Here is a 26,878-nt window from a genome sequence, read left to right as displayed (position 1 = left end):
GCCAACATGACTACTGCAACTTCCCCAGCGCACGACAAGGAGCCAAGGGCCTATTAGGGGATGTGCACGTCTTCACTGAGGTCATCCGAGCACCCTGCAGGGGCCTGAGAACAATAAGATGAGCCACCCTTGCTGACACACCCACTCCCGCCCCATGCCAGAAGGAAGCCAGTTTGTTCTGCTGCCACAGACTCCTGGTCATCATCGGCGACAACGGTGGGATCGAACCCGTAGAACTTAGCATGCACTCAAAGCGAGCGCCTTAACTGCTCAGTTACTTGAGACTGTTCCCCTACACCTTCCCAGCCCATTTGGTATCTACCTGTAGAAGCGGTTCTCCAGCCTCATCCGGATGGTACCCAGGTCTGTGGGGTAAGCCACCACAGTGCAGTACGTCGGATACTGAACGATATCCACCGGCCCAGAGAAGGGGGCTGCTATGTCTGTTAATGTACAAATTATGTGTAAGCACACACACCTGCATTTAACCAGGGAAGAGAAGGTGCAGTATTTCATTTAACCTTATTTGGAGCGACTTGCAAAGCATTTATTTATTTTTTTTACATTCCGATCAAGTACCTTCCCTAAAGGTACAACAACAGTGTGCCATCTGGGAATCGAACCTGCAACCTTTGGGTTGCGAGAGAAGGCGGATATCCAGCTATCCTTTCGCAGGTGCAGGAGGCCAATTTAAAACAGAATTAAAAATAATTTCAATTAGAATCCATTCATTCAGGAAAACAACAAAACACAAGGCCATCATGGCAAGATGAGTGCATGCACTGAAAGTCATACATCTACAAAAAGGAGGGCATTGCTATGGAGCATGGAGCAGCAAAGCAGTACTGTACATGAGTGAGGAAGGAAGTGCGCTGCCATTGCAGGACTTGCCTAGGGTAATGAGCTGGTCAATGCCGGCGATGATGCGCTCGCACTCCTCATCCCGGCCCTGCATGCCCCACTCGCCTTCTTGCGGTTTGTACATGATGTCAGTCATCTCATCCGCCGTCACTGGGACTCCGCCTCCCTCCCATTCTGGCTGCTGGGCTGAAAATCATGGGGTGATGGCAGGGAGTCAGAGCATCTGGCAGACATATCACCTGGCCATTGTGTGCAAGCACACACTGGGACACCAGTTTTGGAATTTGTTTCTCCGTGCAGAGCCAAAATGGCTGCTATCCTGACATGCTACCCTAGCTTCAAGCCACTTTCTACTGGCTTCTGAAGGGGCAAACACATTGACCTCCATCACACTTTGAGGGTTTTGTGGTAATGTCAGCATTTCAATACCGTTCTCTGGAATGCACTCTACATCCCAGGGGCTGAGCTTCTCTGTCTCTCCATTGTCCCATCTGGTAACAAAAACAATGAGTCAAAAATGACAGTCTCAGAACACAATACACAAAATCAACAGTACCAGTTACTGACCTAACAGATCCATAAGTGGGCTGCAGCCAGCAGAAGAAACTGCTCTCACCTGACTTTGAAGCACTGGAAGTGACTGTCAGGGTAATCTGGCTGGTACGGCTCCTGACACACTATGGTCCCAAACCACCAGGCATCGTCAATGACCGATCGGAACCTGTCATCTGAGAACACACACACAAGCACAGGGCTTAAAGCAACACATTTTTCTGAGTCTGAAATGTTTTTTTTTGGTGGGGGGGATTAAAATGGGACACACAGCTTTAATTCAAAATTCTAAAACAAAAATGCTCAATGCTCAAATTAAAAGTGCTTCTTTTTTTCAAATGCTATTAAAAATGAGAAGTGCAACTTCAATAAACGTTTGTGGAGTAGCAAGATGCTGTGTTACAACTTTGTCCAAGTCATTATCATTGAATCAGACCAATACATTGAAAATTCTGTCCGTGATGCAGTTTGTGGACTCGTCAACGTTCTGTGAAAACATCTGTTTTGACAGCTTGTGTGCTAAACATTGCCTAATGTGACAAGCAGTATCGTGAGTGGATAGGTAGCTGGCCTGTGTAGGTTATTTGACACGCAAAGTTTGGAGTGCAGTTCTATCCTGTGATGTTTTACACAGGTCAGTGCTGGCGCTATCCTGAAAGACAGGTCATGTTCTGCTATAAATGCAGACTTTATGATTGCACATGCGGTCTTGGATGGATGAAGCGGCAGCAGCTACAGTGGCCACAGCTCCCGGCAACGCTGACATATAATGAAGAGCCCGAACAGCTGCTTTGTGTGAAGGATCTATATCATGCCGAGACAATACCTTTGCTGCTTGCCCCATACTGTGTTTTTTTCGAACACATGGTGCAAAGCAGCTCCCGGGCTGGTTTAATTTGTGACAACATACGCCGAACGTTTGTCCGTCATTACCGTTTTCATCTAACCAAGCCTATTGCCATTTATTTTTCACCCCCCATTCTACTGTGCTTGTGTCTGCGCCAACCTTCACAAGTTTCACTTCCATGCTGCATGTATTTGAATGCATGCTAGCCTACTGTGCAGTAATCAACTGACAGACAGTCCCAGCAAATACTTCCTGGCACCGCCTCACAGAAAGTTGAAAGTAGTTGCTGATTGGATAAGAATAGTGCTCTCGCGCCAGTACGTCGTCTAAACAGGCTACCATTAGTTAAAACTCATCCGTCAAAAAACACCATGTCAGTGATTGTTTTTAATAAAATTGCATTCCAGTCTGGTAATATCAGAGTCCGTAGACGCTAGCAATAATTTATTGCCTGATCTAAAATCTCTGCACGCCAGATTTCCGTCGTGGGGCCGGAGATCTTTAACCCATGCAACCATCTTAAATGTGGACAACACCACCTGCAGCCATCTTATGTGTGGGTAATGGAATATACGGCCATCATATTTTTTTGGCAACAAGCAGGTTTAATGAACAGCTTCACCAAAAGGGAAAGTGCACATATTTCTCTTTTTCCTAGCTCTCCCTACTCAGCTGCTTCAGAAAATAACAGAAATAATATTAAATTAAAAGGTAAAAATGGGGGCATTACAAATCTCGAGCTGGAAACAATGCTTACAGCATAATCACCATTTGCAAGTGTAAGAAAAATTTATCTTTATTGTCATGTTAACATAATATTTGCTTTCATTTTTTCAGTTTTTTTCAGTCTCGACAGGTTCTATCTAATACAATAAATTGCAACAATAAAAGGCTATTTTACAATAAAAGGCTATATCTGTTCATAAGAGAGAGACGTGGGCAGCTGTATACCCCTGGACTGAGAGGCTGACGGTTATAAACTTACCTGGCTGCCAGATTCGCTGTCTCGCTTCATCGTAGCTTTGCCTCAGCACCAGAAAATCTATGACATCTGGCATATCATGATATCTAGAGAAGAAGACAGCTCATTCAGGAGAATGCAACAACAGCTGCACGTCATTAAACTGATGTGTTGTCTTATTCTAAAAGGAATTTTAATTCTGCATACTTGTACACAGCGTATTTGTTTCATATTACACTGGTTTACATAATTAACTGAATGTTTTCACTTCTATTGTTTCATTTGAAAACACTGAGCACCATGTAGTAATAATAAGGATAAATATACTAAATTGCCTTTATTATTGTTGTTTTCATTATTACTGTTCAAGTGGGGTTTGTGAAGGCGCCTACTTGATGGAGAAGGACTTGCCGCCGAGTTTGCCTGTGCCAGGGTCGATGAGAGACAGCTTCAGGCAGCACAGCGTCGGGGGACACACCTCGTACTTGATCCCTGTTATCTTCACAAACTCTTGGTCCTGTCAAAGAGTTTCATCCAAATATCAAAATGGGTCTTAATCATTTTAATGTCTTGAAAGATATGAAAGAACGCTGATAATTAGAATGAGTCCTCTTTTGGGTTGCAGCAAAGGAATACATTTAAAATGCATGTGCAGCCCAGTAATGTTCATTTCAAAAGGACCAGTATTAGTGTTAGGCACTCAGCATGTTAGCATGAGCACTAGTAACATGCACTTTGCATGTTAGCATGAGCTCCAGTGTCAGGCACATGCTTGTTGGGCATATGGTAATGTCATGTTGCTCTTAAGGTACTTTTTTCTTTCTGTGCCATGGCATGAGATACCTGACTGTTTTATGATAATTTTAAGCACTGTGTACTGTGTACGCTTGTACTGAACTCTGCTGTAGGCTTCCACCTTAAGTCTGTAGTTACGTCCTCACCCTAGATAACAGCATGTGCCAATATAAATAAAAAGATGGCATTATGCAACAGAGGACCATACTCACCCTCAGATCCGTTCTTCTCCATGGCTGTTTCTCCAGATTAATGGGGTACAGGTTACCCCGGCAGACTGCTTCCACATATGCCTCATGACCTTGGCGGAAGTAGATCACCTGGAAGGAGGGAGGGGAAGAAAGGGAGAGAGAGAAAAGCCCAGAGAGAGAAAACCACATTTAAGAATCTGAGAAACATGAAAATGTCACCAGCTGGACTGCTCTGTTCAATCTGTTAAAGAAGTTACCTCATCACCCATCTGGGGGACGAAGGGAGACTTCCGGGGAATGACATCGGTGATCCACAGGGAGGGGCGGAAGTCATTGGACACTTCTCTGTTCACACATGGCCTGGCGCTCGGATGCTTTTTTTCCATACAGAGTTTTAAAGAAATGAGCCTCTTTTAGGATGGAACAGGATACAGCTGACAGTGTAATCATACTGCATGCATGTGGTCGGGCAGCCAACTTACTGGAATCAAATTGCAGATTCAGAACAACTAGTGCACCGCTGATGGTACTTTGTCATTGTTCCAATAGTTATGGTAAATGGACTGCATTTATATAGCGCTTTTCTACTCATTTGAGTACTCAAAGCACTTTACAGTTATATGCCTCACATCTACCTACCAGTGGCAGAGGCTGCTATACAGGCTTACCAACTGGCCACTGGGAGCTGTTGGGGGTTCAGTGTCTTGCTCAAGGACACTTCGACACTCTGCCAGATTCGAACCAGGGACCTTCCAATCCCCAGTTGACTGCTCTATCTCCTGAGCCACTGTCGCCCCCAATAGTTATAATCTTTTAATCAGGAGCCTATAGTGGGTAGCTGAAAGCATAAAAAACTGAAAGTTGCCCTGTCTTATGTAAATAATCATGAAAATGTCATTTGAAAATGACTCAATGTTTGCTAGGTCAAACGTCGGTATTCAGCCCGGTCCCCTTTACCCTGGGGTTCTTGCTCTTCGCCTTCTTTGGTTTATGAGGCTGTGTTGTTCTCTCTTCATCCTGCAGCTGCTCCTCCTCTTCCTCCTCCTCTTCGGAGCTGCCGATTCGCCTTCGAATGCGTCTCCGTGACGATAGGGGCGTGGCTGGCTGCAAGTTGATACCGGCATCCGCCGTCCAGTCTGAGTACTCGCTGGATGAGTTGGGGCTGAAACGTCAGGTTTTAGAGATGACCCTTTATTCAGCATGGTTTACGAAAAAGGACGCCTAGGGTTGCTCTGTGTGAGGATAAAAAGGTGCGTCTGACACAATGAGCAAGAGAGAAAGGCTCTTCAAAAACTTTTGAACAAAGGACACTAGGCCTAAACACTAGGCCTTTTCAATCTATGCAGCTTGTTTTGCTGGGATGTGCAGTGTTGGAGTCGCCAGTTCCCTAAAGTGGATTGGTTTTATGGCCTTTCTACTTTGTTCTTTAGGGTTGGATTTTGTGGTCCTACTCGTATTTGTTTCCCCCTTTCTCTCATACCACCTTCACAAACACCACACAAGGAGTTGTAACTCTGTACCTTCATTTTCAATAAACTAAACAGAATGTCGAAACAATCCCACCGCAGTGACTCTGGTGACTGTTGGAGCCAGGAAGACAGTGCTTGCCTGGGAAGGGTTCCCCACAGTCAGTGGGTTCACCTTTCTTTCTTGGCTTTGGTCTGCATTGTCATTTTTTGGTTTGTTTGGGGTTTCACATGCAACATTCACTGAGGTTAGGATAACCACTTCCCCTTACAGCCATTTATCATAGTTTCATTTTGAGACAGGGATACAGCTTCTGACAACTGGAGTCTCTTCTGGGATACCAGTCAGGGAGGTTCACTGCATGTTGTGTGAAAGCCAGATTTCTCAGCCATCATTCCAAATGACGACGATGCACAATGAACCTCAACGTTTCCTGTTTTTATGCATTTCTCTACTGACTCTCAAAGCAACATTTTTAAATCTTTCATTCTTTTTTTAGCTTTCATGTACAGTACACTATAACCATGGGGAATCAGGGACTAAACCAAAAACAAAAAAACTTGAGATCATATTTTTAATATTAATTTTGTGTATGAAAATTTTCCCTGAGGAGATACCACTTCTCCAAGGCAGGGGAGGACCCGGAACAGAAGTGAAACCCTGAAAAGTGTCCTTACCTCGAGCTATCACTCCGCCACTCCTCCTCCTCAATAGAGGAATCCATGTCACTGCATTCCATGTCATTGTCCTGAAGGAGAGTGGGAAGACATGCCACTCCTCCCATTACACACACATACAGACATACTCTACCCACTCAATTATCTTATCCACTGTGCAGTAAATTCTACATTCATGCTTGTGTTAATGCTGAAATACATTCATTATCCATGAGTGTTATGTGACTTTTACAGAAGTAATTCTGATGGAGCATTTTGCTAAACTGATGCTAAACTACAGTCAACTTTGCCAACAGTCCATATTCTTCCGGAAAACTGACTTTACATTAATAATACAGATAGATGATGGATTGTATGCATTCAGATTTGTATGCATGTTTCCACATGATAAAGATGTTGATAAAGTTTCACACATATTCTGTGTGCTGTGATGGAAATTACCTCGGAGGTTGCAGTCTCCTCCCCCTCTTCGCATGAGAATTCAATGAAGTCCTCAGTGAGGCCACTGCAGTTCCGGAAGGTTCTGGGCCGCTGCTTATGGGATTGCACCCGTTTGGTGTAAGGCACATCATCATCAGAGTCATCCTGAGGCATAGTGGGTAATGCAGTCAGTTTCAGGATGTTGCCATATTCTCTATTATTCTACTCATTTGCCTATATTCAGTGACAGGATGGATTCCTTTCCCTGCTATGTATCCTGTTTGGACATTTGTGTCATTATTAGGGCAGACAGCAGTGTGGCATAGTGGGAAAGAACAAGGCTCATAACCGAAAGGTTGCTAGTTCAATTACCCACCAGGACACTGTTGCGTGCTTGGGCAAGGTACATATCCCACAATTGCCTCAGTAAATATCAAGCTGCATAAATGGATAAAACTGTAACCTACGCAAGTCACTCTGGATAAAAGCATCTGCTAAATGACAATAATGTAAGGTAATGATTTGTCTGACTCTGAATAAGACAAGTCCGTGTCATCTCATGTTCCCTTCTGAGCCGACCAGTTATCTCTTCCAGTACATCATTACTCAACTGAACTGAATTTACTGCAGTCATTTTTCTGTGCTACACTTTGTAGCAACCCCTTTGTGAAGGACACTATATTAAATAGGAGCAGATTTACCATGAAACTCCCATGCATTGATCTGCGCTTCTTTGCTGTATAGAGAGCCATCTCCTCTTCACCCTTGGCCACTCTGTACTCTTCCTGCAACCTGAAACAGACCAAACAAGAGCAGTGAGTATTTCAGCATCTGTGCTGATCCAATGCACAGACCAGGTGTGGGAGTGAACAATTTTGTAACCAGAATGTTGCCGCTTTGATTCCCAGGAAGGGCACTGATGTTATACCCAGTTAATCTATGAATCATCTGTAATACATAAGGTTTTGTAATATAATAGGTCACCTGTAGGCACTGTGTGGCAGCTCGGACACCACCACGCGCCTCCTCCAGGCCTGAAGGTCCCTCTCAGTGGCAATCTGGCTGCGGGGGGCGTTCTGGTGCATCTGCCGCACCCCCTCCACCTGCCCACTGCGCCGCAGCCCCACATTTGGCGGTGATTGCACCTCCACGCTCGCGTTAGTGGAAACTGCAATCAATCAGCCCAAATTTGTGTAGCTATACAACCAGGGGGCAGCACTTTTTCTATGTACTTGCAAGACACAAGGAAGCAGTCAGCAACAAAAACATAAGATAAACACCACTAAAAGAAGGCCATATACCTCCACGTAGCTATAACATAAAATACAAAGTCCTTGTTTCCTCAACTTTTTTGGTGTCCTGTTTAATTTGACCCTCCAACTAGAAATGCTAGGCTATGTCAAATGTGAAGGACTAAGTGTTCTCCAGAGAACAGCACTAGGGGGGCCTCACTGCAGTATAGGTGGCAGCTTTTCATCGCTGTAGAATTAGGCATTCGGTCACTCAACCCTGTTGCTATGACCCATGAAGGTGCTGTACCTCTGCGGGGGGTGCCGATGGCAGCTGGCAGGGCTGCGCCCCTTGGCTCGACCCAGTCCCGCCCGTCATGCTGCTCCTGCAGCTCCCTGATGGCCTCATCCAGGATGCTGCGTTGGGCCACTGCCTCTTCCTGCTCCGCGGTCTGCTGGCTGATCACCTGCTCCACCACCTCACCATCGCCTGCGGGAGCATAACCCAACACCACCACCAAGAATTAAACCCTGTGCTGCTCTCTGTTCATTATTCATCTGGTGCCATTACCTTAGCAGCATAAACCAAATAATTTCTTGACTTTACATTACATTTAGCAGACACTCTTATCCAGACCAACTTACACAGCTGGATATTTACTGAGGCAATTGTGTGTCAAGTACCTTGCCCAAGCATAGAACAACAGTGCCCCAGTGGGGAAGTGAACTAGACACCTTTTACAAGCCCTGCTCCTTACCACTACACCACACTGCAGCCTGATTTTAAGACACTGTTCAACCCATCAGCCTTCTACATTATTGCAAATGTTATCTGCACATGAGAGTATACACTGAGCCACTTTTGAATGTTTCCCTCCCCTAGCATGGTGAAACCAAACCATCTTAATCAAATCTGCTTATGAAACACCTTGGATCTCTAATGAAATTGATGTAAAGATTTGTATTTGTGTGCAAAACGCTTCTGCTGACGTGCCCTTGGGAGCCTAACTAATCATCTACAGAAGTGTAGCCAGCAGCTGTGAAGTGCTGAAGGCCTCATTTCATAACAGCTGTCCAGAACACGTCAGCATTTAGCTGTATTGCCCCAGGTGTGTGTGCCTCCAGCAACAGAACCTAACAGAAATGTAAATTCAATGGTATTTTAATGGTAAATGTCAGTAAATCAATAATACTTTTAAACACTTGCCCAGAACCCAGAGTAAAGCAGTTATAATACATACTGTTAGACTCCATCTGTCCATTCGTCTGCTGTATACTTGTCATGTTTGGAGATAATTCTTAAGCACAACATGGTAGCCATTAGCCAGCCATGACCTCAGCATGTGCAAAAATTGGCATGAATTGTTTTTGGCAATGAATGATTGAACTATGAGTTGAGGTGACAGACATGTTGACCTTGAATGTGACAAGATCGCTGGCTGCCCCGGCGATCCCTATGCCAGGTTACGTATGACGAAAGCATGTTAGTGCAAGCCCACCCGGAACCCATACAGATTGCATTGCAGTGCCTGCAGTGAGAAAAAAATTGCAGGGGTCAACCGATTATCTGAGCCGATATTTGCAAATTTTTGATTATCAGTCAGTCATCTGTATATTTTTATCTAAATTCCCGATTAAAAAAAAAAAAAAAAAAAAAAAAAAACTTTTAAAAGCAATGCATGTATTATCCCAACGCATCTCTGTCAGAAAAACTGCTATTGGTATGGCTAACATTCCACAAAATTCCCTCATTGGCCGATCGGCAACGTTATCTGATGGATGGAAGGTAAGTATCCAGTAAAAGGGTCATTGTGCTCAAACCATGCTGTTAACAAAACTGCACCAGGCTAATTCGATGTTTTGAAGCAGTATAAGTAGTCTACGCTTAAGCTAAAAAACAAGCTTGGAATATAAAAGAAATAAGGACTTGTAATAAGGACTAATTGGTGCACTTATGCTATAAGTTGCAACAGTTTGACACTGCACATTTAACAAATAGTAATGTATATTTACTCTTTCAAATGAAACATTCAAAGCAATATACCCTAAAGCACACCCCTTCTGAATTAGACATCATTTAAGCAACCGTTCACAAAATTAAACTTTAGCTCGCTTGCGGTTGCACAGTATGTCGGAATGTTGCGGCAAAGCTGAAAATACCCGTTTGCCGCTTTGATGTTTCTTCATTTGGCCTCATCATCATCATGGAAGTCGAGCTATTAAAATAAAAATTTGCAGCACACAGTTTGCACTTCACAGTATTTTTGCTAACTTTATCACAGTCCTTCCACATGGTACCCTACTTTTATATGAGCTGTCCATTTTTCACATAAATGACTTGGGCAAATGGGCTCCTAGAATCTCCCCACAGCTTCAGAAAAAGTATGGATGCACAGGCTAGTTTTAAGGTTTGATATTTCATACTTTATGATGAAAATGCAGCCAAAATGATGTACCAATTCACTTTATTTCTTACGCAATGATTGCCATCATTTGTCCAATAATTAAATGCTTTTGAAATAGCGATAGGCATTTGCTGCCTAGCCAAAATAAGATAACCATCGAGAAATTTACCCAAAACGTCAATATTAGCTCCCTTTTAGTAGGCCCTCTCTCTCTCTCTCTCATACACGTCTCATTCGAACGTGCACACCCTCGCACACACGCTGCAGCTCAAATGTGACGCTCACAGATTATCTGTAATGCCAAATGCGGCCATGTCAGTTATTGCAATTTTCAGTTTATTTTTATCGTTGAGAAAGAATTTATTTGATCTTTTTGTTCTTTATTTAACTTGCTGAAAACATAAGAGGGTTTGTAATTAAGTCCATGTTGTCACAGCCTATTTCTTTTCACATTTAAAAAAAAACATGTTAAAAGCATTCAAATATCTGCCTGAAATATCGGTTATCGTCCTTTTTTGTCACAGATAATCATTGTATCGGCCAACCAACAGTTGAGTATCGGTCAACCAACAAAAACTGCCTTAACGTGAGAGTCTATCAGAGCAATCTGGGTGATTTTCAACCAGGCTGAAATCACCTGAAAGGGGGTGGCACTCCACAGAACATGACTTGACGCTGATTGGACTATGATATTCAGAGGCAGGACAAACTGTCTACAACAGTCACAGCTATCATAACACTGTGGTAGAATGTGACAGAAAAATTCCCTCCCTTTCCCCCTTTGGTGGTGTGTCACCCTACCGCCCTAAGGAACAAACTGCCAAGGTACAATTGCAAAACCAAAACAATACAATATTCAACAAGGTGAGATAGTACAATGCAGCTATATAAGCAAAATAACCATGTAATATCCTGGCAGATTTCGTCACAGTCCCACTTTTTTTATTGCGATATTGCAAAATTCCATATATCGTTACATCCCTAGTCATTTGTAGTATGAGAAAGCAAGTATATATAGTGGTAAAAATAAAGCATGTTTTCAAATTCTGGGTAATTACTTTTGCTCTTGATCTTATCCCCAAAGCCTCCGAGTTGGTGTGGAAAGAGCAGAAAAACACACAAGACCCCTCTCCCCGACCCATGCTACATGACTGGCCAAACCCACAGGTGTATCACAGATCAGGGTCAATGGAGGCCCGCAAAAAAGAGTAGTGAATATCACCCACTTGTGGCCACGTATCCCAGCTGGGGCACCAAGTGCTCATCAGCAAAGCTCTCCCGCCCCGGGACCAGCCTCTGGTATCTGGGGGGGTGGGGGTTGCCATCGACATCTACAAGGAAGGGTGGGGGCATGAGGTGAGGGGCCTGCTGTGTCTGCTCGTCCAGCACGAAGCCATTTGCATCGCGGATCAGTGGGCGGTAGTCCGTGTGGAAAAACACCTGATCAGGAAGCTGGAAAAGGACAAACCTCTGTCAGTCATCTCTGACTGTCATATCATTAGGGTTATTATTACCTTCATTATTATCTTAAACTGCAGTCCTAAATGAAGCATAACTCACATGCCTCTTAAAAGCTCTTTAAAGCACCACTTTTGGCTGAAATGAGTTATTTTCTTGGAAGCTTAGAAAACAATTGAGAGATTCTGCATGTCATTACTGTATTCATGCACAGCGTTGTGCACCAAGGTGCAAACGGAACTGTGGTCATTCTCATATACTGTAGTCATCCATACATACTGTGATCATCCTCATATACTGACAGATTATCTGAATAAGTATTCATCTACAAAAATGCATTTCCCCAAATTGTCCATAAAGGATTCAATCTTATTAAAATATAAAAATTAACAGGGGAAAAAAAGACCAAGTGCAAAATGTTTTTACTGTTGAACCATTGCCATCATTTTGTTGACAACTAACAGATTAACATTACAAATTCAGAAGTTAGGTAATGTTACCATCTATTGTCCATAGGAATGCATAGTTGCTTTCCAGTGAAGGGATTTCAATCTACTTAAACATCTGTTAAGAATGTTCCTGAAACTACAAACTTGGAACAATTTGAAAGTGTGCTTCTTTGCATGCTTATAAGATAACGGTATAATGCTCTTGAAAGCTGACACCAAGACCCTCTTTCTGATAACATTATCTGGGAAAAGCTGTTGCATTCCTACCAATTTTCCACTTTCCGTCTTAACATTGTTTCAGCATTGCCACAATCTTGGTGAAACAGCATGGTAACATGGATGCAGCGAGGCTCCTCAGCCTACCTTCTCATACGGCTTGGAACTGCCGAAGCCAAAAATGAGCAGGTGGCCATGGGAGTCAGTGCAGGCGAAGTGCTGGCCGTCAGGGGAGAACTTGCAGTCAAACACGGCACCATGACCCTGCCCCTCGATCTGCACAGGTGCAAGAAAGAAACCAACCATGGCTCACCAGAGGGAGAGGTGCATACCCTGGGCAGAGCCTCAACTCCAATCACATTCAGCTTTTCATTACTTTTTAAGGGCAAACAGAAGACGAAAGGATTACTTTCACTGTTACCACAGTCAAAATGGGCAACTCTGAAGATGGAACTGCAAGTAAATATACTTTGAGATATATTACATTTCAAATATCTGGTGTTTGCTCAAAAACAGACGTGACCACACCTGGCAAAAAATACCAGTCACCAATGAATTGGCAGTGAGCTTAAACAGGCCTGCCAATGAGCCAAGCTATTAGCACCATCAGCACACTAACGTTACTAGACTACATTGTGAATGACATCAAGCTAGATGGTCGCATTGTGCTTGCTGTAACAGGAAACTTTCAATTTCTCTTCTTTAAGCCAATTATGACTTTTCAATCACAGCAGGATATCTGAACACCACAAGGTTTTCCACAATAACATTTTTCGAGCACCGTACCATGTTGAAATAGTGCTGCGTCTTGGCTCCCTTGGTGAGGTCCCAGATGAAGATGTTGCCGTCATGTCCAGCCGACAGCATGACCCTGGGGTCAAAGGGGTGGGGCTCCAGCACGAACACCTCCGCCTCGTGGCCCTGGACAGAAAGAGCAGAGTGAGTGCACCGAGTTTGGGATGAGCCCTCAACAACAGCTCTGCACAACCACAACTGCCGGTAGACTAGTGTTCTTCAACTGACCAATAGGATCCGAGTTCACTGATGGCAGGGGATGGGTCTTCTTACCTTCAAGATGTGGAGCAGCTGCCCTGTGTACGAGTTCCACACTTTGAGGAGGTGGTTGTTGACCGCTGTGATGACCATGCAGTCGTGGCGATCCCACGACACCATCGTCACCTTGGATTTGAAGAAGCTTTCCTCCTCCATCTGAGGCTCAGAGCTAACAAGCAACATGTATCAAGTGAAAAAACATACATCCCATGTCTCTTGTGACAGGACTGAATATTTAATTATTCAACTGTGAGATGAATAACCAATTCATTGGATGGGTATTTGAACTCTCATTAAGGAAAAAAACTGGTGCAGAGCCTAAGAAAGCAGCACAAACTAAATAACTGACATTAAAATATCTTCCTACCTGAAAGTGTTAGTGGAATTTTTTTGAAGGGAGCTGTCATTTACACAAAAAACTGGTGTTCTTTACAGTGCGTAGGGGGGCACAGCATTTAGGGGCTGTTGAATATTTTAATATGAAATTATCTGAAACTCAACCCTAGTCCATACACGGTCATCTCTTTCATTACAAAGACTCCCTACAACAGCATTGACAAATAAGGTCAAGCATTTCTATGCATATGACAAAGCGACAAGTGAAACAAAACACAGCACAAGGCAGGACACATTCACAAACCTTTAGTGTGGAGTAGGGATGCACCGATTGTGAAATTCGGGGCCAATACCGATGTTTAAAATAACAATTTGGCCGATAGCCAATGCCAATGGTTTTTTAAATTTAATTTTTGTTGTTATTTATTCCCTCTTTTGTGCCAGGGAAACAAAGAAATCTTCAAAGAAATCTGAAGAAACAAAACAAAACAGTAGCTAGTTTTAAGGTTATATCCACTAATTTTAAAGAAAGACCTGGTGCACTTAGCTAACTAGCTAGCTAAAACACTCAATACAGACTACCTAGCTAGCTAACTATAATGTTAACTTGGTAGCTAGCTAGTTAACAGTACTTAAGTTGTCAGAAGAGGTTGCTTGCAGTGTCTTTGGTAAAATTAACAATTTGGTCAGAAAAGACGTGATGAGGCTTTATTAGTTTTATAGCTACTTAGCTCTTAGTCATATGACAGCTGAGCAAAGCACGTAAAAACCAAATTAGCTAGCAAGCTATCTAGCTTTCTGTGTTGTTTTTATTGTAGCTGGCTAGCTATGTGTTTGTTTGCAAGGCGATATTTGTATTTGTCAATTAGGCACCCAGCCGAGTTCAATTGCTGAGATGCAAAAGAACCTTGAACAAGCGATGGAATACATCGACATGTTAGAGAACCGCCAGCGAGAAAAAAATCTCAAACTCCTGAACGTGCCGGAATTACTGGAGCGTGGTACTGAGATGATTCCGTTTTTGGTGAAATTACTTGATACAAAATGGGGTTTAACATTGAGTGAGACTGACATTGAAAAGGCACATCGTCTCGGGGTGTTCAAAAATCAAGCACGTCATCCTCGCATAATTTTTTGGGTGCAACATTTCCAGACAAGGTTGCAGATCCTGAAGTCCACCAAGGTATGCCGACTTGAAACAGATACAAAGACCCGTAAGTACCGGATTATTCCGGACATATCTGTACAATTACAGAAGAAACGTGATGCATTCTGGCCTCTGAGAGAACAATGCACAAACTTAAGATCATAACTAAGATACAGTAACCAGCAGTATTGCTTGTTCAGGATGGAGGGGAAGAATTAAGGTTCTCAACCCTGCAAGAAGCAAAACTTGAGCTGCACAAAAGATTTCCATCAATTGCTCAGTTACCTGTTAATGAGAAATAGAGCAAATTTTGTCTAATTGACAAGAGCTGAGAATTTGATTTGAATGGATCCTTCTGTTGCTTTTGTTGTTTCCTTTCCTACTTTTTTTGTTGTTTGTCATTTCCTAATGGGTGTAACGGATTGAATTGAAGCTGATGCCTATACAGAGAGAAGTAAAGGTTAAAACTGTGAATAGAATTATTCATTATTTGGTTTAAGTCTAACTTTAAATGAACAGGATTAATGGTATGGTAAATATAGTTTTGGAGATGTTGTTTGGGTACACAAATACAAATGTTTATGCGAGTGTATGTATGGCTGTATAGCAGTGATGTATATCTGGCCTTTCTCTGAGACCCCTTCTTTTTTATTGCCTCCTTCCTCTTTCTCCCTTTCTTTTTCTCTCGTCACCCTTGAAGCACTTCTCTCTCTTCATGTGGATATTGTTTTTTTTTTTTTTTTTTTGGGGGGGGGGGGGGGTATAGTTGGACTGGATAACTAGCCCATACACACATATATATATATATAAATTTTTTTCTTAGTTATTATTCACCTAGTTAGCTGAAGAACCATTTAAGTTATCATTACTTTAACTGCAATCTCAATTTAGTGATTGTATGTACATATTTGGTATTTATGAATCACATGGATCAGTACCCAACACAGTAAGGAGGAGAGTGGGAAACTGACCTTACCAAAGCATATTCCGCAACGAGGAAGCCTTAGGAATGTGTGGGATGTCTATGTTCTGTATGTATTATGTATGTTTTTTATGTATGTGTACGTATGTGATTTATTTGTTCTTTGTTTGTCTTGGTGAGGGTTCTCTATCTGGGTTGTCATACCAGTCTGGACCTCAGCTAACTGGATCTACCTTTTCTATGCTAAATCAAGATATTGGATAGAAATCACATCCAAACGATCCCCAATAAGTTACAACATGGAATGTCAATGGTGTTAAGGAAGGGGATAAACAACAAAAACTTTTACAATATCTAAAAAAAACTGTCCTGACATTGTTTTCCTGCAAGAGGTTCATCTAAAACCAGGGAAAATTCGATGTCTTAAAAAGCAATGGATGGGGGAGGCGGGGGGGAAAAAGCTATAAGCCAAACAGAATACTTACATAAGAATACCAATGCTAAGAAAGATTTTGAAACACTTACAGAAATTGAAGTTAGAATATGACCATCTCTTACTTGAAAAGGCTAACAATTTCAAATACAACTCGAATAAACTGTGTTATATATCGCCAAACAAAACAGGTAAGCAGTTATCCTCATTAGTGAAAAGAATGACTAGGCAAGATGTCATTATGCTTAGAGACCCCGTAACTAACTTTATCGGGGATAATAACATTATCAATTAACATTTTGCTTCTTTTATGAAAAATTATATACTTTGGAAGTATTCTCTAAGAGTAGCAATCAAATTTCCTACTTGAAATCTGTGAATATTAAACGTCTATCAACGGAACAAAAAGCTGAACTAAGAAAGGAAATTTCTGGAGTGGAAATTAAAGAAGCAATTGACAGTTTTCCAAAAGGAAAAGCACCAGGAATGGATGTATTGCCAGTTGAGTTTTATCCAATATTCTGGTCTCAGCTAAGCCCACTTTTTTTGGAAGTCATAAAAGATGTCATCACTAATGGGAACCTCCCACAAACAATGTATCAAACCATTATGAAATTTAACACTAAAACCTGGCCGAGAATGTAATACTCCTTCTGACTTTAGACCCATAAGTTTAATCAATTGTGACAATAAGATTATTACAAAAATATTAAATTATGGAATAGCCAAAGTACTTCCATCAATTATTCATTATAATCAAACAGGATTTATACAAAATAGAAACTTGAAAACAAATGTCAGAACATGTATATCAATAACACAGTTTGCTAAAAAGGAAAAAAAAGGATTTAACATTAATGGCTGTGGATGCTGAGAAAGCGTCGTCTTGAATGGACCCATTTATATAATGTTTTAGAATCATATGATTTTCCTATAGAAATAATAAAATTGATTCAAACAATTTACAAGTCACCAACAGCATATATTTACTCAAATGGGATCCTTTCTGAGGCCATTCAAATAACAAGAGGTACAAGGCAGAGATGCCCATTATCACCATCACTGTTCACCCTGGCCATTGAACCTTTAGCTCAGAGGATACGACAGTCAGAGAAGATAAGTGGCATATGTATAGGAAAGAGTGTTATAAGTTGAGTTTATATGCAGATGATCTTGTTATATTTAAGTAATATTGAAACGTCTATTCCACAGCTATTGGACATCATAGAGGAATTTTCTAAACTATCTGGTTACATGATAAATGTGGGGAAAACTGAACTTACGCCAATTACTAGAGACTCATCCAACATTCCAGAGTTTTAACAGGTTTAAATGGCAAAAAGAAAGGATTAAATACCTTGGCTGCTACACATGTTCTGACAAAACAAAACTATATAAAGATAATTATGTTTCCTTGATTAATGAACTTAAGGTAAGCCAAGACAAATGGGCAGACTTACCCATAAATTTAATTGGTAGGATAAATCTGATCAAAATGATATGGTTGCCTAAATTTCTTTTTATCTTTCAGACAATACCGGTGATACCCCAAAGCATTTCTTTAAGGATGTTAATAGGCTGTTTACTTTGTTTATTTGGTCAAATAAGTCTCATCGACTTAGTAGGAAACTTCTTCAGAACACCAGAAGAGGTGGTGGTCTTAATTTTCCAAATGTTGAGCTGTACTATTATGCATCACAAGCCTTAAATATCAACCTTATCATTAATAGATCAGATGAGGAACCATGGATAAGTATAGAGGACTACCAGCTTAGGCCAGACAACTTGTTTTTATCTATGTTTACAAAACGTAAGATCAGAACCTCTAGTCTTGTCATTAATAGCACTTTAGGAGCATGGAAAAAAAATATATATATTTTAGGGGTTCACATTAGTGCGCCCAAGAATACCTATCTTTAGAACAATCCATCCATCACCATCCAAAACTCAAAACTAAATTGGAACACATGGATCAAAAGTGGAATTAGCAACATTTCGGATATTCTATCCTATAATGTTTTGTCATTTGAACAGCTTGAAAACAAATTTGGTTTAAGAGACAATGAATTTAGATATTTAAAACTGAAAAGCTGGTTATTACACAATTTTGTGTTAAACTATGATGTGGAACCATCATCTATTGAAAAATTGAAAAATGAATACTGGAGAAAAAACTAATTGATAGATAAGGTATATAACCATTTAATAGGAGCACAAGTAGATAATTAGTCCCCGCAAAAAATATATGATAACCGGAGTATCATTAACATCACAGATACAAGTATAAAATGGAAAAAATGTCTTTATCTAACCAACAAAATCACCATTAATGAAAATCTGCAACTCATACAATATAAGCTTATGAAAAGAATATATTACAGAATATAATATATAAAGAATATACTATACTAAATATCATACATAAATTCAACCCCTCCTCTTCTGTTTTGTCTGTAAAATGTGGTTCTCATGAAGACACCCTCATACATGCTGTCTGGAAATGTGAAAAAGTTAAAAAAAAAAAAAAAACGTTTGGCTTGAAATTCAGAAGTGGATGACTAATAGTTGTAAAACTGAGATTAAGTTAACACCCATGCGATGCATTTTGCAGAGGATAGACAATTTGAGGTATCCTATTGGGTGGCAGGTTCTGTACTCCTCCTTGGTGTATTAAAAAAAAAAAAAAACATTTTAAAGCATTGGAAAGATGTACAGACCCCATGCAGGCATGGAAGGGAATGATGAAATATTATTTAACTACAGAAAAGACTGAGGACAGAAAGGGAACAATTTAGTAGAATATGGCATGATATATATGAACCCTTATAATTAAAGGTTAGAACAGAAGCAGGGAACAGGTGGAGGAACTACAAGAAGGAGAACCATGTGTACGTGTATATGTGTGATTGTGAGTGTGTCTTATATGTATGTGTTGATATATGTTAAAGCTAAGAGGTGTTAAGATAGGGCATGGGTATGTGGGGATTTGTCAATGTAAAGATGTGTTGTTTTGGTGAACTACTTCCATATGTATGTCTTTTGTTGTTATTATAACCAAAAACCAATAAACATAATTCAAAAAAAAAAAAAAAAAAAAAAAAGATATTTGTATTTGTCAGTGGAATGTGATAGTAACTAGCTAGTTACATTTGTTTTGTTTGTATTGTAGCTAGCTAGCTAGATTTGTCTTTGTAAGGTGGTATTTGTACTTTTCAGCTGAATGTGCAAGTAGCTAGCTAGCCAGCTAATTTGGCTTTCACGCACTTTACTAGCTATCAAACCAATACCGCTTCATCGTGTCTCTTATGAACAAATAGTTCATTTTAACATTCATACTGCAAGCCAATGTATTGACTTCTGATCTTAAGTACTGTTTGCTAGCTAGCTAGCAACTTAACGCTAGTTAGCTAACTGTGCTAAAAGTGCTAAAAGTGCGCCAGGTCATTCATTCATTAGTGGATATAACTTTAAATCCAGCAACTCTTGAATTCTTTTAGGGATCTTTGCTGACCCATCTGGCCATTTTTGTTTTGTTTCTTCAAAAGGTAGATACAGACACACGTCAAACGTTTGGTCCACTTTGCCATAGATACTGACTGAAGAGTTACCCTGCTCCCACCTTGAGCATGCCGTAAGAGCAAAATGGCTGCCATGTGAATAAGGCTAATTATAGTACCACCTATTGGATCTTCTCCGAATCTGCAGCTGGGTCGGCTAATGTCAGACTGCAAATAACCAAGACAACATTTAGCCAGCGCAAAATTGATGCGACACAACAGATAAACATCGGCCACTGCCATCGGTGAATGTCATCTTATTTGCTGATAGGCCAATGGCAGTCAACAAGGCGAATATCAATACCGATTTAGGGCTGATAAATCGGTGCATCCCTAGTGTGGAGAGAAACCGCAACCGTATAGGCAGGTATGTACCTACAGGCTTGCACATACATCTGAATCCACTGTTAAAGCCACAGCTGTGATGTGGTTTCGTGCCTATGCAGAGGGTGCTGCAGCCACCTGAGGGTGCAAAACCCTGCGTAGTTTGGGGCCTACCCTGAGAGAGTAGCAGACATATCCAAAAGGAGGCTTCTCCACTGATGATGCTGTTTCAGTGCCCATATTCGAGCTGTGCCGTCTCGGCTGCCACTCACAAACCTGGAAAATGACGCATGCAAATTCACGTTTCAATGTTAACATACTCCATTCACTCACCAAGTAGATGGACATAAAAAGATCTACACAGAGCAATCAGCTACAACAACCACACACCTCTCACAGATATGTCCACACAGATCTAACAATCATGTCTCTCGAAAACAGATCCACACAGATCTGACTACCATACTTTCACTCTCACATACCTCCCTCCTGAATGACAAAATTGGATACTGTCAACCTTGTCCTGGAAAAAAAAGGGAAATCCTTATAGTACCTGCTGGTCACACAATAGTATTGCAAACCAGCATCATTACTAAAATTTCTTATCAGCTTTGTCTTTAGCAGATCACTTGGTTTGGTACTGTTCTTTAAACGGCTGGGTGAAAGATTACATATTTTAAACTTAGAAATAAAGGTATGCATTTAGTTACTCTCTCTTAGCCTTACCGTGTGCGTGTCAAGCTCGGAAATCTTTTCGGGGTTCCCACAGCCCAGGTAATATATTCTGATAACATGGTCAGTGCTTCCGGTTGCTAAGAACATGCCACCTAAAATCATTTATAAACAAAAAGCTATTGAGACCACTGCCTCATCTAAAGGTCCTCCCCATTTTCCTCCATTTCTACTTCTGTTTTTACAAGTGAATATTCATTTTCTGTAGATCTCATTATGCCTTCAAAGTAACAGTCTAATGGCACGGATTTCAAAGACCAATAAATTGGCATGGCATGTTAAAGAAATATCCTGTGGCTCTGTGCTTCATGGATTATGAAATCAATCATGATATGACATGGCTGACATTATGAAGTTTCTCTCATAGTTGTGATATACTGTCTCACTGCTTAGCATTATCTCAGGGGTTCTTTTGCACTTACCTGCACTGAATGAAGAACAGATCATCTGCACACCTGGTCTGGGCCTCTCTGTAAACTTGTGTGGACGATCACTTTGAATAAAATAAAAAAATAAAAGTAGTTTTAAAAAAGGAATACGCCAAACCAGTTCCACACGTTTTTAAACTAAAAATGGTTATCAGTAGAGATTATTTCATGTCATCTTCACAATGAATGTCCCAATGTTATTTCTGAATGTGTTTTTCTTTAAATACTCCATCTTTGCTGCAAACATTTCTGGTAAGGCTTTTCACCACTAGTCAATAATACATCACAGCTGGATTTTGGTAATGTGCTTACCTGAAATTGATGTTATTCACATCCCACTGCCAGAAGCACACAGTGGCATCGGTCCCGGTAGACACCATGTATCTTTTTGAGCCCTTAGCAAATGGAGAGAACTGAAAAGACAAAAGTGAGTATCAACAAAGCAAAACCCTTATTAAAATCTTCATGTTTAATACATGAATTCTGTATCCGAACAACAGGACACAGAATACAGACATAACATGTAAGAAATACTTTATAAGAAATACTTTATTAATCCCGAAGGAAATTTGAGTACACTGTGCATCTCACCACAGTTGTCTTGCAGGTCATTCTGGGTAAGAGCACTGACAAAAATAAGTACAGACTAGATGGGGTAGAACAAGTATGCAACAAGTGAAGGAATAAAAGTGAGTGGGTGTGCATTCATCTTTCCTTTAAATGCAATAATTTTGGCCCAGAGGAACTCCCCTGTGTGTAGTCCTGTAACAGTTCAAGGTACTTTCCATCCACAAAGAACTCATTTCAGGATGTTTACACACAGTGCCATTAGAGGTCTTTACAGGCAGGTCTTCTCTCCTACCACTACATGAAGAAATTCACAATGGACACAGGATCAGTTCTTGGGAACAAGATCTCACCAGGCCTCCACACTCACTTATAGCAGCTGAGCGCCCCCTACCTGCAGGGAGGTGATGGAGCCGCTGTGACCCTGCAGCACAGCCACAGGTGCACATGTCCGGAGGCACCATACACGGATGGTTTTGTCGCAGCTGCCTGCCGATATTAAAGTGTTCTCGAAGTTGACTGCCAGGTCAGAGATCTCTGCCGAATGACCACGTAAGGTGGAGTGGAGCTTGCCATCGAAGGAGGACCATATCTTCACCAAGCAGTCATCAGAGCCCTCGAGAAAGAGAGGATGTTATTCAAACTAAAGGGAACCGGCATTCTGCCAAATTCTGGCGCTTTGACTTTAACAACCTAGGTCCAACAAATCAGAATTTATTGTTCTGACACCAACTTTCAGCTCATAAATATGCCTTTTGAAGATCTGAGTCAATCATATTGGTGGAGGGCATGTATTAGAACAGGAGCTGCAGGGCAAATTACAGAGCACTTTAAATTAATGAGGATTATTTGCCATTTGTACCTTTCAAGGTAAATATACCAACTAAAAGGCAACATGAAGACATTTGATCCAATCAAAATTCCAATCTCATTTTGTATCACTATTGTGTGGACAACACCAGCAGCATTACCTTATGTTATCATTAATACAGACTTCACCTTAAAATGGGATGAGGGTCACAACTCACTGTGAAAATTCTGAGACCGGTTCGGTCAAATGCAATGCAGTACACAGCTGACAGGTGTCCCAGAATCCTCCTGTGCATGCGCATGTGCTGGTAGTTGCTGACTGGGTTCACAGAGCTGAACTTCTGCATCCCTGTGAGCTCCCGTCCCCGACAAACCATCACTGCAAGCATCAGAGGACAAGGGGGAGTACAGGGCAGCAGAGGTCATCAGAACCAAGCCACAAAGCCACTCTCCACTATTTGGATACTGATAAAGGGGGAACGCCTACCATACCCAGATTTGGAGGGTCCCTGCAGCTCAACGGCAGCTCAGGGGGCCTTCCCCTGTGGAGCGCAGCGAAAAACGAACCTTTCCGCACAAGTTTCTTGCAATCTGAGTAGGGGGTAAAATGAAGTCATTAAGCAACAAAAACAGATCTGCATAATAACAGGATCCATAGCTTGTCTTATCAGCCTGGGAAAAGATCTAACACAGGACTTAAATTCACAGATAGTCTTACATTTAGTAAGATTTATAATCTCAGATACTCTATTTATTTAGACCAGATATTTAGCTCCTATGTTCCTAATGTCCTCTGACTATGTGGTTCTGGTCAGTGCACAAGAGGTTCCAGTGCTGTCTGCATTTGTATGCAAGCTAAGGCTGTTCAGTTTTAGACCCCCCCCCAAGAATGTTCATGAGGAGCCAGCAACCAGAATACTTCAACACTTCAACAAAGGCAAAGACAGAACTTTCGACGTGAATCAGACAACGCTGAGTATCTGGTCATAAATAGAACATCTGTGCTTACAACTCGCAGCAGGACCCATAACTACAAATCAGGCTTTGGTTTTAGTAAATCTGGGCTGGCCTGCACCTTTAGCCATGCGAAGGAGGGAATGCCTTCCGGTTCCCAGTAGGGAGCGAATGCCGGACACGCTGGATGGAACCTCTCTGTCCAGGAGTGGACCAATCTGCTTGCAGATCTGCAGCAGGTGGTCAGGCGCAACATGTCTGTTGGCTGCAACCTACCAAAACGAAATGTCCTAATCACACTCATGAAAAAAAAATATAATATCCTCATTTTTCAGCATTATAATTTTTGTTATTAATAATATTACAAATAGCAGCAGCAACCACTCCTATCTAGGGCAACAATGCTTAATTAAGACAACTAAAAATGCAAAGAGAACAAATTTAACATAATTAATCTAAATACATGGAGAAAATACAAGGCAAGTTTTAGCAAACATAAGTGTGGATTAAAAACTAGACAACGGTTATTGACTGCGGGTGAGTATGCTGTCAACATGACCAAAAAGAAAGTGCGTGCGGCGGGCCCTCCTCTTCCGCATGTATTTGAACGTCATTTAGATACCCGTTTTCCATTATTTATTTATTTATTTATTTATTTTTTTTTTAAAAAAAACGGTTCCACCTCAAAGTACACATAAAATACACCCACAAGACAGGGGTGCGGCTTCTTGGAGTCACAGCAGAAAGCCATGAAGAGGCCTACAATATTCAGGCCAAAACACCCTATAACACACGCTACCTAACGAACTAATTACCTCACTATGCTGTGATAATGTGAATACTTCAGAGCAGATCGTCGCGGCTTTTAAATATGTGACGCCATATATTATGTACATATACGCTGTATAATTGCACATATATAATTGTTACCCAAAATTATCGGTACTAGTCATACTGTGTTCACCAGTGTGGTAGCAGTTTGTTTCCAATAGATTATGACTCTAATGTTCTACTCTACTCGATTCACAGTGAAACGGCAAAACATTTCATTGGTTTATTAGTATGAGCGAGCAATGGTATTCCGAAACGATCCAGACCAACAGAGAGCTTAAAATAAAATAATTTGCCGAGTACGGCCCCACTGGTTCAGTTTCCGATACACTACTGCTCGAGAAGTTGCAGGGCAACTTTATGCAAAACACATTATCCAACCAGCCAATCACCACACAGGTCACAAGCAAAACAACGTAACCAAAGTACCTACAGACCGCGGATTGGATAGCTTGCGCTACCGTAAATTGGCTCTGCCTCTATGAGCCCCCACCCTATCTGCAATACAACACTTGGAAATAAAATGTATCTTCTTAATCACGGTTCTGCAATATTAGCTTAGCAACCAGAGTACAGAGCAACGATTCATTTCCATCACCATTTAAATTCTGACTGTAAACAAAGCTGTCATTACTGCTTTGAACGAGAATTATGCCGCTGTCGATGCGAGCCTGACAGTAGGGGTAAAACCCTGGCGGAGATGTTGGGTTCTACAGTCATGCAACATTAATGAAGAAAAGAGTATATTAAATTAACATCAAAACTGAATTCAAAAATCAAAAATCCTTACCAAATCTTCGTATGATCTTGGATGCGCGTTTCCTTGCCAGTCCAATCTCCTTGGAAGAAGCTTTTTAAAAGAAGGGTCAGTGTTAGGTTGAAGTACACATTTTTATTAGAAGTACCGGCTACTGTGTGAAATTAGATTTGTAAAAACTAGTGATGTCAAAAAAGAGAGACAGGGTCACACATGCGGTTCGAAAGAAACAGTCCGGCAATGCTAGTTTTGCGTCCCATCTCCAGCTAGACGCAAGCAAATGTGCAGGCGATTTAACGAGAACCGACATAATATAGGCTACACACCTGGTATTCCTCCAGCTCACTGGCTAAAACCTGCAACAGATTGAGATCGACGTTTTAGGTGATTTTGGCCATTCTGACCAGAATTAACATACTATTTTAGCTAAACAGCGAAACAGTTAGAAATGAAAGAGGCAAACCACTGCTCACCTCTGCCGTTTTCCGACAGGGACCAGTCGTTAAAAAACGAGAAATCAGGTAATACAGCTCTACAAAGGGAAAAAAGAAAATGAGTCACAAAATGGGATTTCAAATACAAAATCTGAACAGCAATATTTTTTTTTACATGTATTCACTTTTAAGCGCCTTACCCGACTCAAGGAGCGAAACGTTCTGACTTTTGGTCACCGAATCGGCCATAGTTCAGTGGGGGTAAATTTTGCGTCGAACTTATTATTACTGATAGTAAGATATATTTAATTAATTTCAGTTGCACTGCTCTGACCCCCTCCTCGGTTGCTCCCGCTTTCTATTCAGCCCGTTTCGGTCGCCATTGGAAGGATGAGGCCTCTGCTCTCCGAGATACTTCCGCCACAGAAGAGGAAATAGGGGGTGGGGAAGACAAAATAATCCTTTTCTGTGCTCTTAACAAAGGGAGACCACAGCTGTTTAACAGAATGCGCTTTCATGGAAATTTGAAACCTTTTTTTAACGTCATAGGCCCGCTAACGTCTCTAAAATATCGCACTAGGTATGAAATAGCTCCGAAAATACTGTATTGTTGCTCTTTTCGCTGGCAAGGTCGAGTGTGTCTTTGCAATGACGTCACGCAACATGGCGACACAAAGATGTTGGTATCGAGATTGCATTCTCGCCATTTTCAGCGACCCAAACTGGGAACTGCGAAGTTGCAAATTTGTGTTCGATTGCGTAAAATTGTTTCCAACTTTTGCAAGATATAAGGAAGTTCCTTTTTCTTTTCACTCTTGTGAAGGGTGAATAAGTGTGCTAATTATTATAAATTACTCAATGAGTTACACCAGTAGGAATTCCTCAAAGGTTGTGCCGGCTCATCGGAAAAGTTCCTGGAAGAGATCTGTGCAATAAATTAATAAACAGCCGTAAGATACTTGATGCATCACAATATATATAAAGTTGTTGCTGTAGAACAACATTTTTTCTTTAATAAGGTTCTGTTAATATACACGTATGTATACAAATAATCACATGATTAAC

General features: G+C 41.2%; 1 protein-coding gene across 2 annotated transcripts in view; it reads right to left on the bottom strand.

Annotated features, from left to right (window-relative positions):
- Positions 1 to 26,446, bottom strand: part of brwd1 (bromodomain and WD repeat domain containing 1) — a 39,285-nt gene extending 12,839 nt beyond the window's left edge. For both annotated transcript variants that reach the window (XM_036537102.1, XM_036537103.1), the window contains exons 1-31: positions 26,014 to 26,446; positions 25,853 to 25,911; positions 25,706 to 25,735; positions 25,413 to 25,472; positions 23,913 to 24,063; positions 23,330 to 23,428; positions 23,056 to 23,216; positions 22,422 to 22,643; positions 21,773 to 21,873; positions 21,455 to 21,525; positions 21,027 to 21,127; positions 20,783 to 20,823; positions 20,475 to 20,576; positions 13,597 to 13,750; positions 13,315 to 13,449; positions 12,676 to 12,804; positions 11,632 to 11,857; positions 8,311 to 8,490; positions 7,756 to 7,939; positions 7,473 to 7,563; positions 6,793 to 6,936; positions 6,352 to 6,422; positions 5,165 to 5,369; positions 4,465 to 4,581; positions 4,229 to 4,336; positions 3,614 to 3,738; positions 3,246 to 3,328; positions 1,478 to 1,589; positions 1,291 to 1,352; positions 892 to 1,047; positions 323 to 443 (exon numbers count right to left, since the gene is read on the bottom strand). In XM_036537102.1, the coding sequence (XP_036392995.1) occupies positions 323 to 443; positions 892 to 1,047; positions 1,291 to 1,352; positions 1,478 to 1,589; positions 3,246 to 3,328; positions 3,614 to 3,738; positions 4,229 to 4,336; positions 4,465 to 4,581; positions 5,165 to 5,369; positions 6,352 to 6,422; positions 6,793 to 6,936; positions 7,473 to 7,563; positions 7,756 to 7,939; positions 8,311 to 8,490; positions 11,632 to 11,857; positions 12,676 to 12,804; positions 13,315 to 13,449; positions 13,597 to 13,750; positions 20,475 to 20,576; positions 20,783 to 20,823; positions 21,027 to 21,127; positions 21,455 to 21,525; positions 21,773 to 21,873; positions 22,422 to 22,643; positions 23,056 to 23,216; positions 23,330 to 23,428; positions 23,913 to 24,063; positions 25,413 to 25,472; positions 25,706 to 25,735; positions 25,853 to 25,911; positions 26,014 to 26,062 (3,650 nt within the window). In that variant the 5' untranslated portion in view covers positions 26,063 to 26,446. The remainder of the gene's footprint in view (positions 1 to 322; positions 444 to 891; positions 1,048 to 1,290; positions 1,353 to 1,477; positions 1,590 to 3,245; positions 3,329 to 3,613; positions 3,739 to 4,228; positions 4,337 to 4,464; positions 4,582 to 5,164; positions 5,370 to 6,351; positions 6,423 to 6,792; positions 6,937 to 7,472; positions 7,564 to 7,755; positions 7,940 to 8,310; positions 8,491 to 11,631; positions 11,858 to 12,675; positions 12,805 to 13,314; positions 13,450 to 13,596; positions 13,751 to 20,474; positions 20,577 to 20,782; positions 20,824 to 21,026; positions 21,128 to 21,454; positions 21,526 to 21,772; positions 21,874 to 22,421; positions 22,644 to 23,055; positions 23,217 to 23,329; positions 23,429 to 23,912; positions 24,064 to 25,412; positions 25,473 to 25,705; positions 25,736 to 25,852; positions 25,912 to 26,013) is intronic.
- Positions 26,447 to 26,878: the final 432 nt, after the last annotated feature.

Source organism: Megalops cyprinoides, chromosome 9, assembly GCF_013368585.1.
Source record: "Megalops cyprinoides isolate fMegCyp1 chromosome 9, fMegCyp1.pri, whole genome shotgun sequence".
NCBI classification, from domain to species: Eukaryota; Metazoa; Chordata; class Actinopteri; order Elopiformes; family Megalopidae; genus Megalops; species Megalops cyprinoides.
The sequence above is the reverse complement of the archived record's forward strand: the minus strand, read 5'-3'. Positions and strand labels throughout refer to the sequence as shown.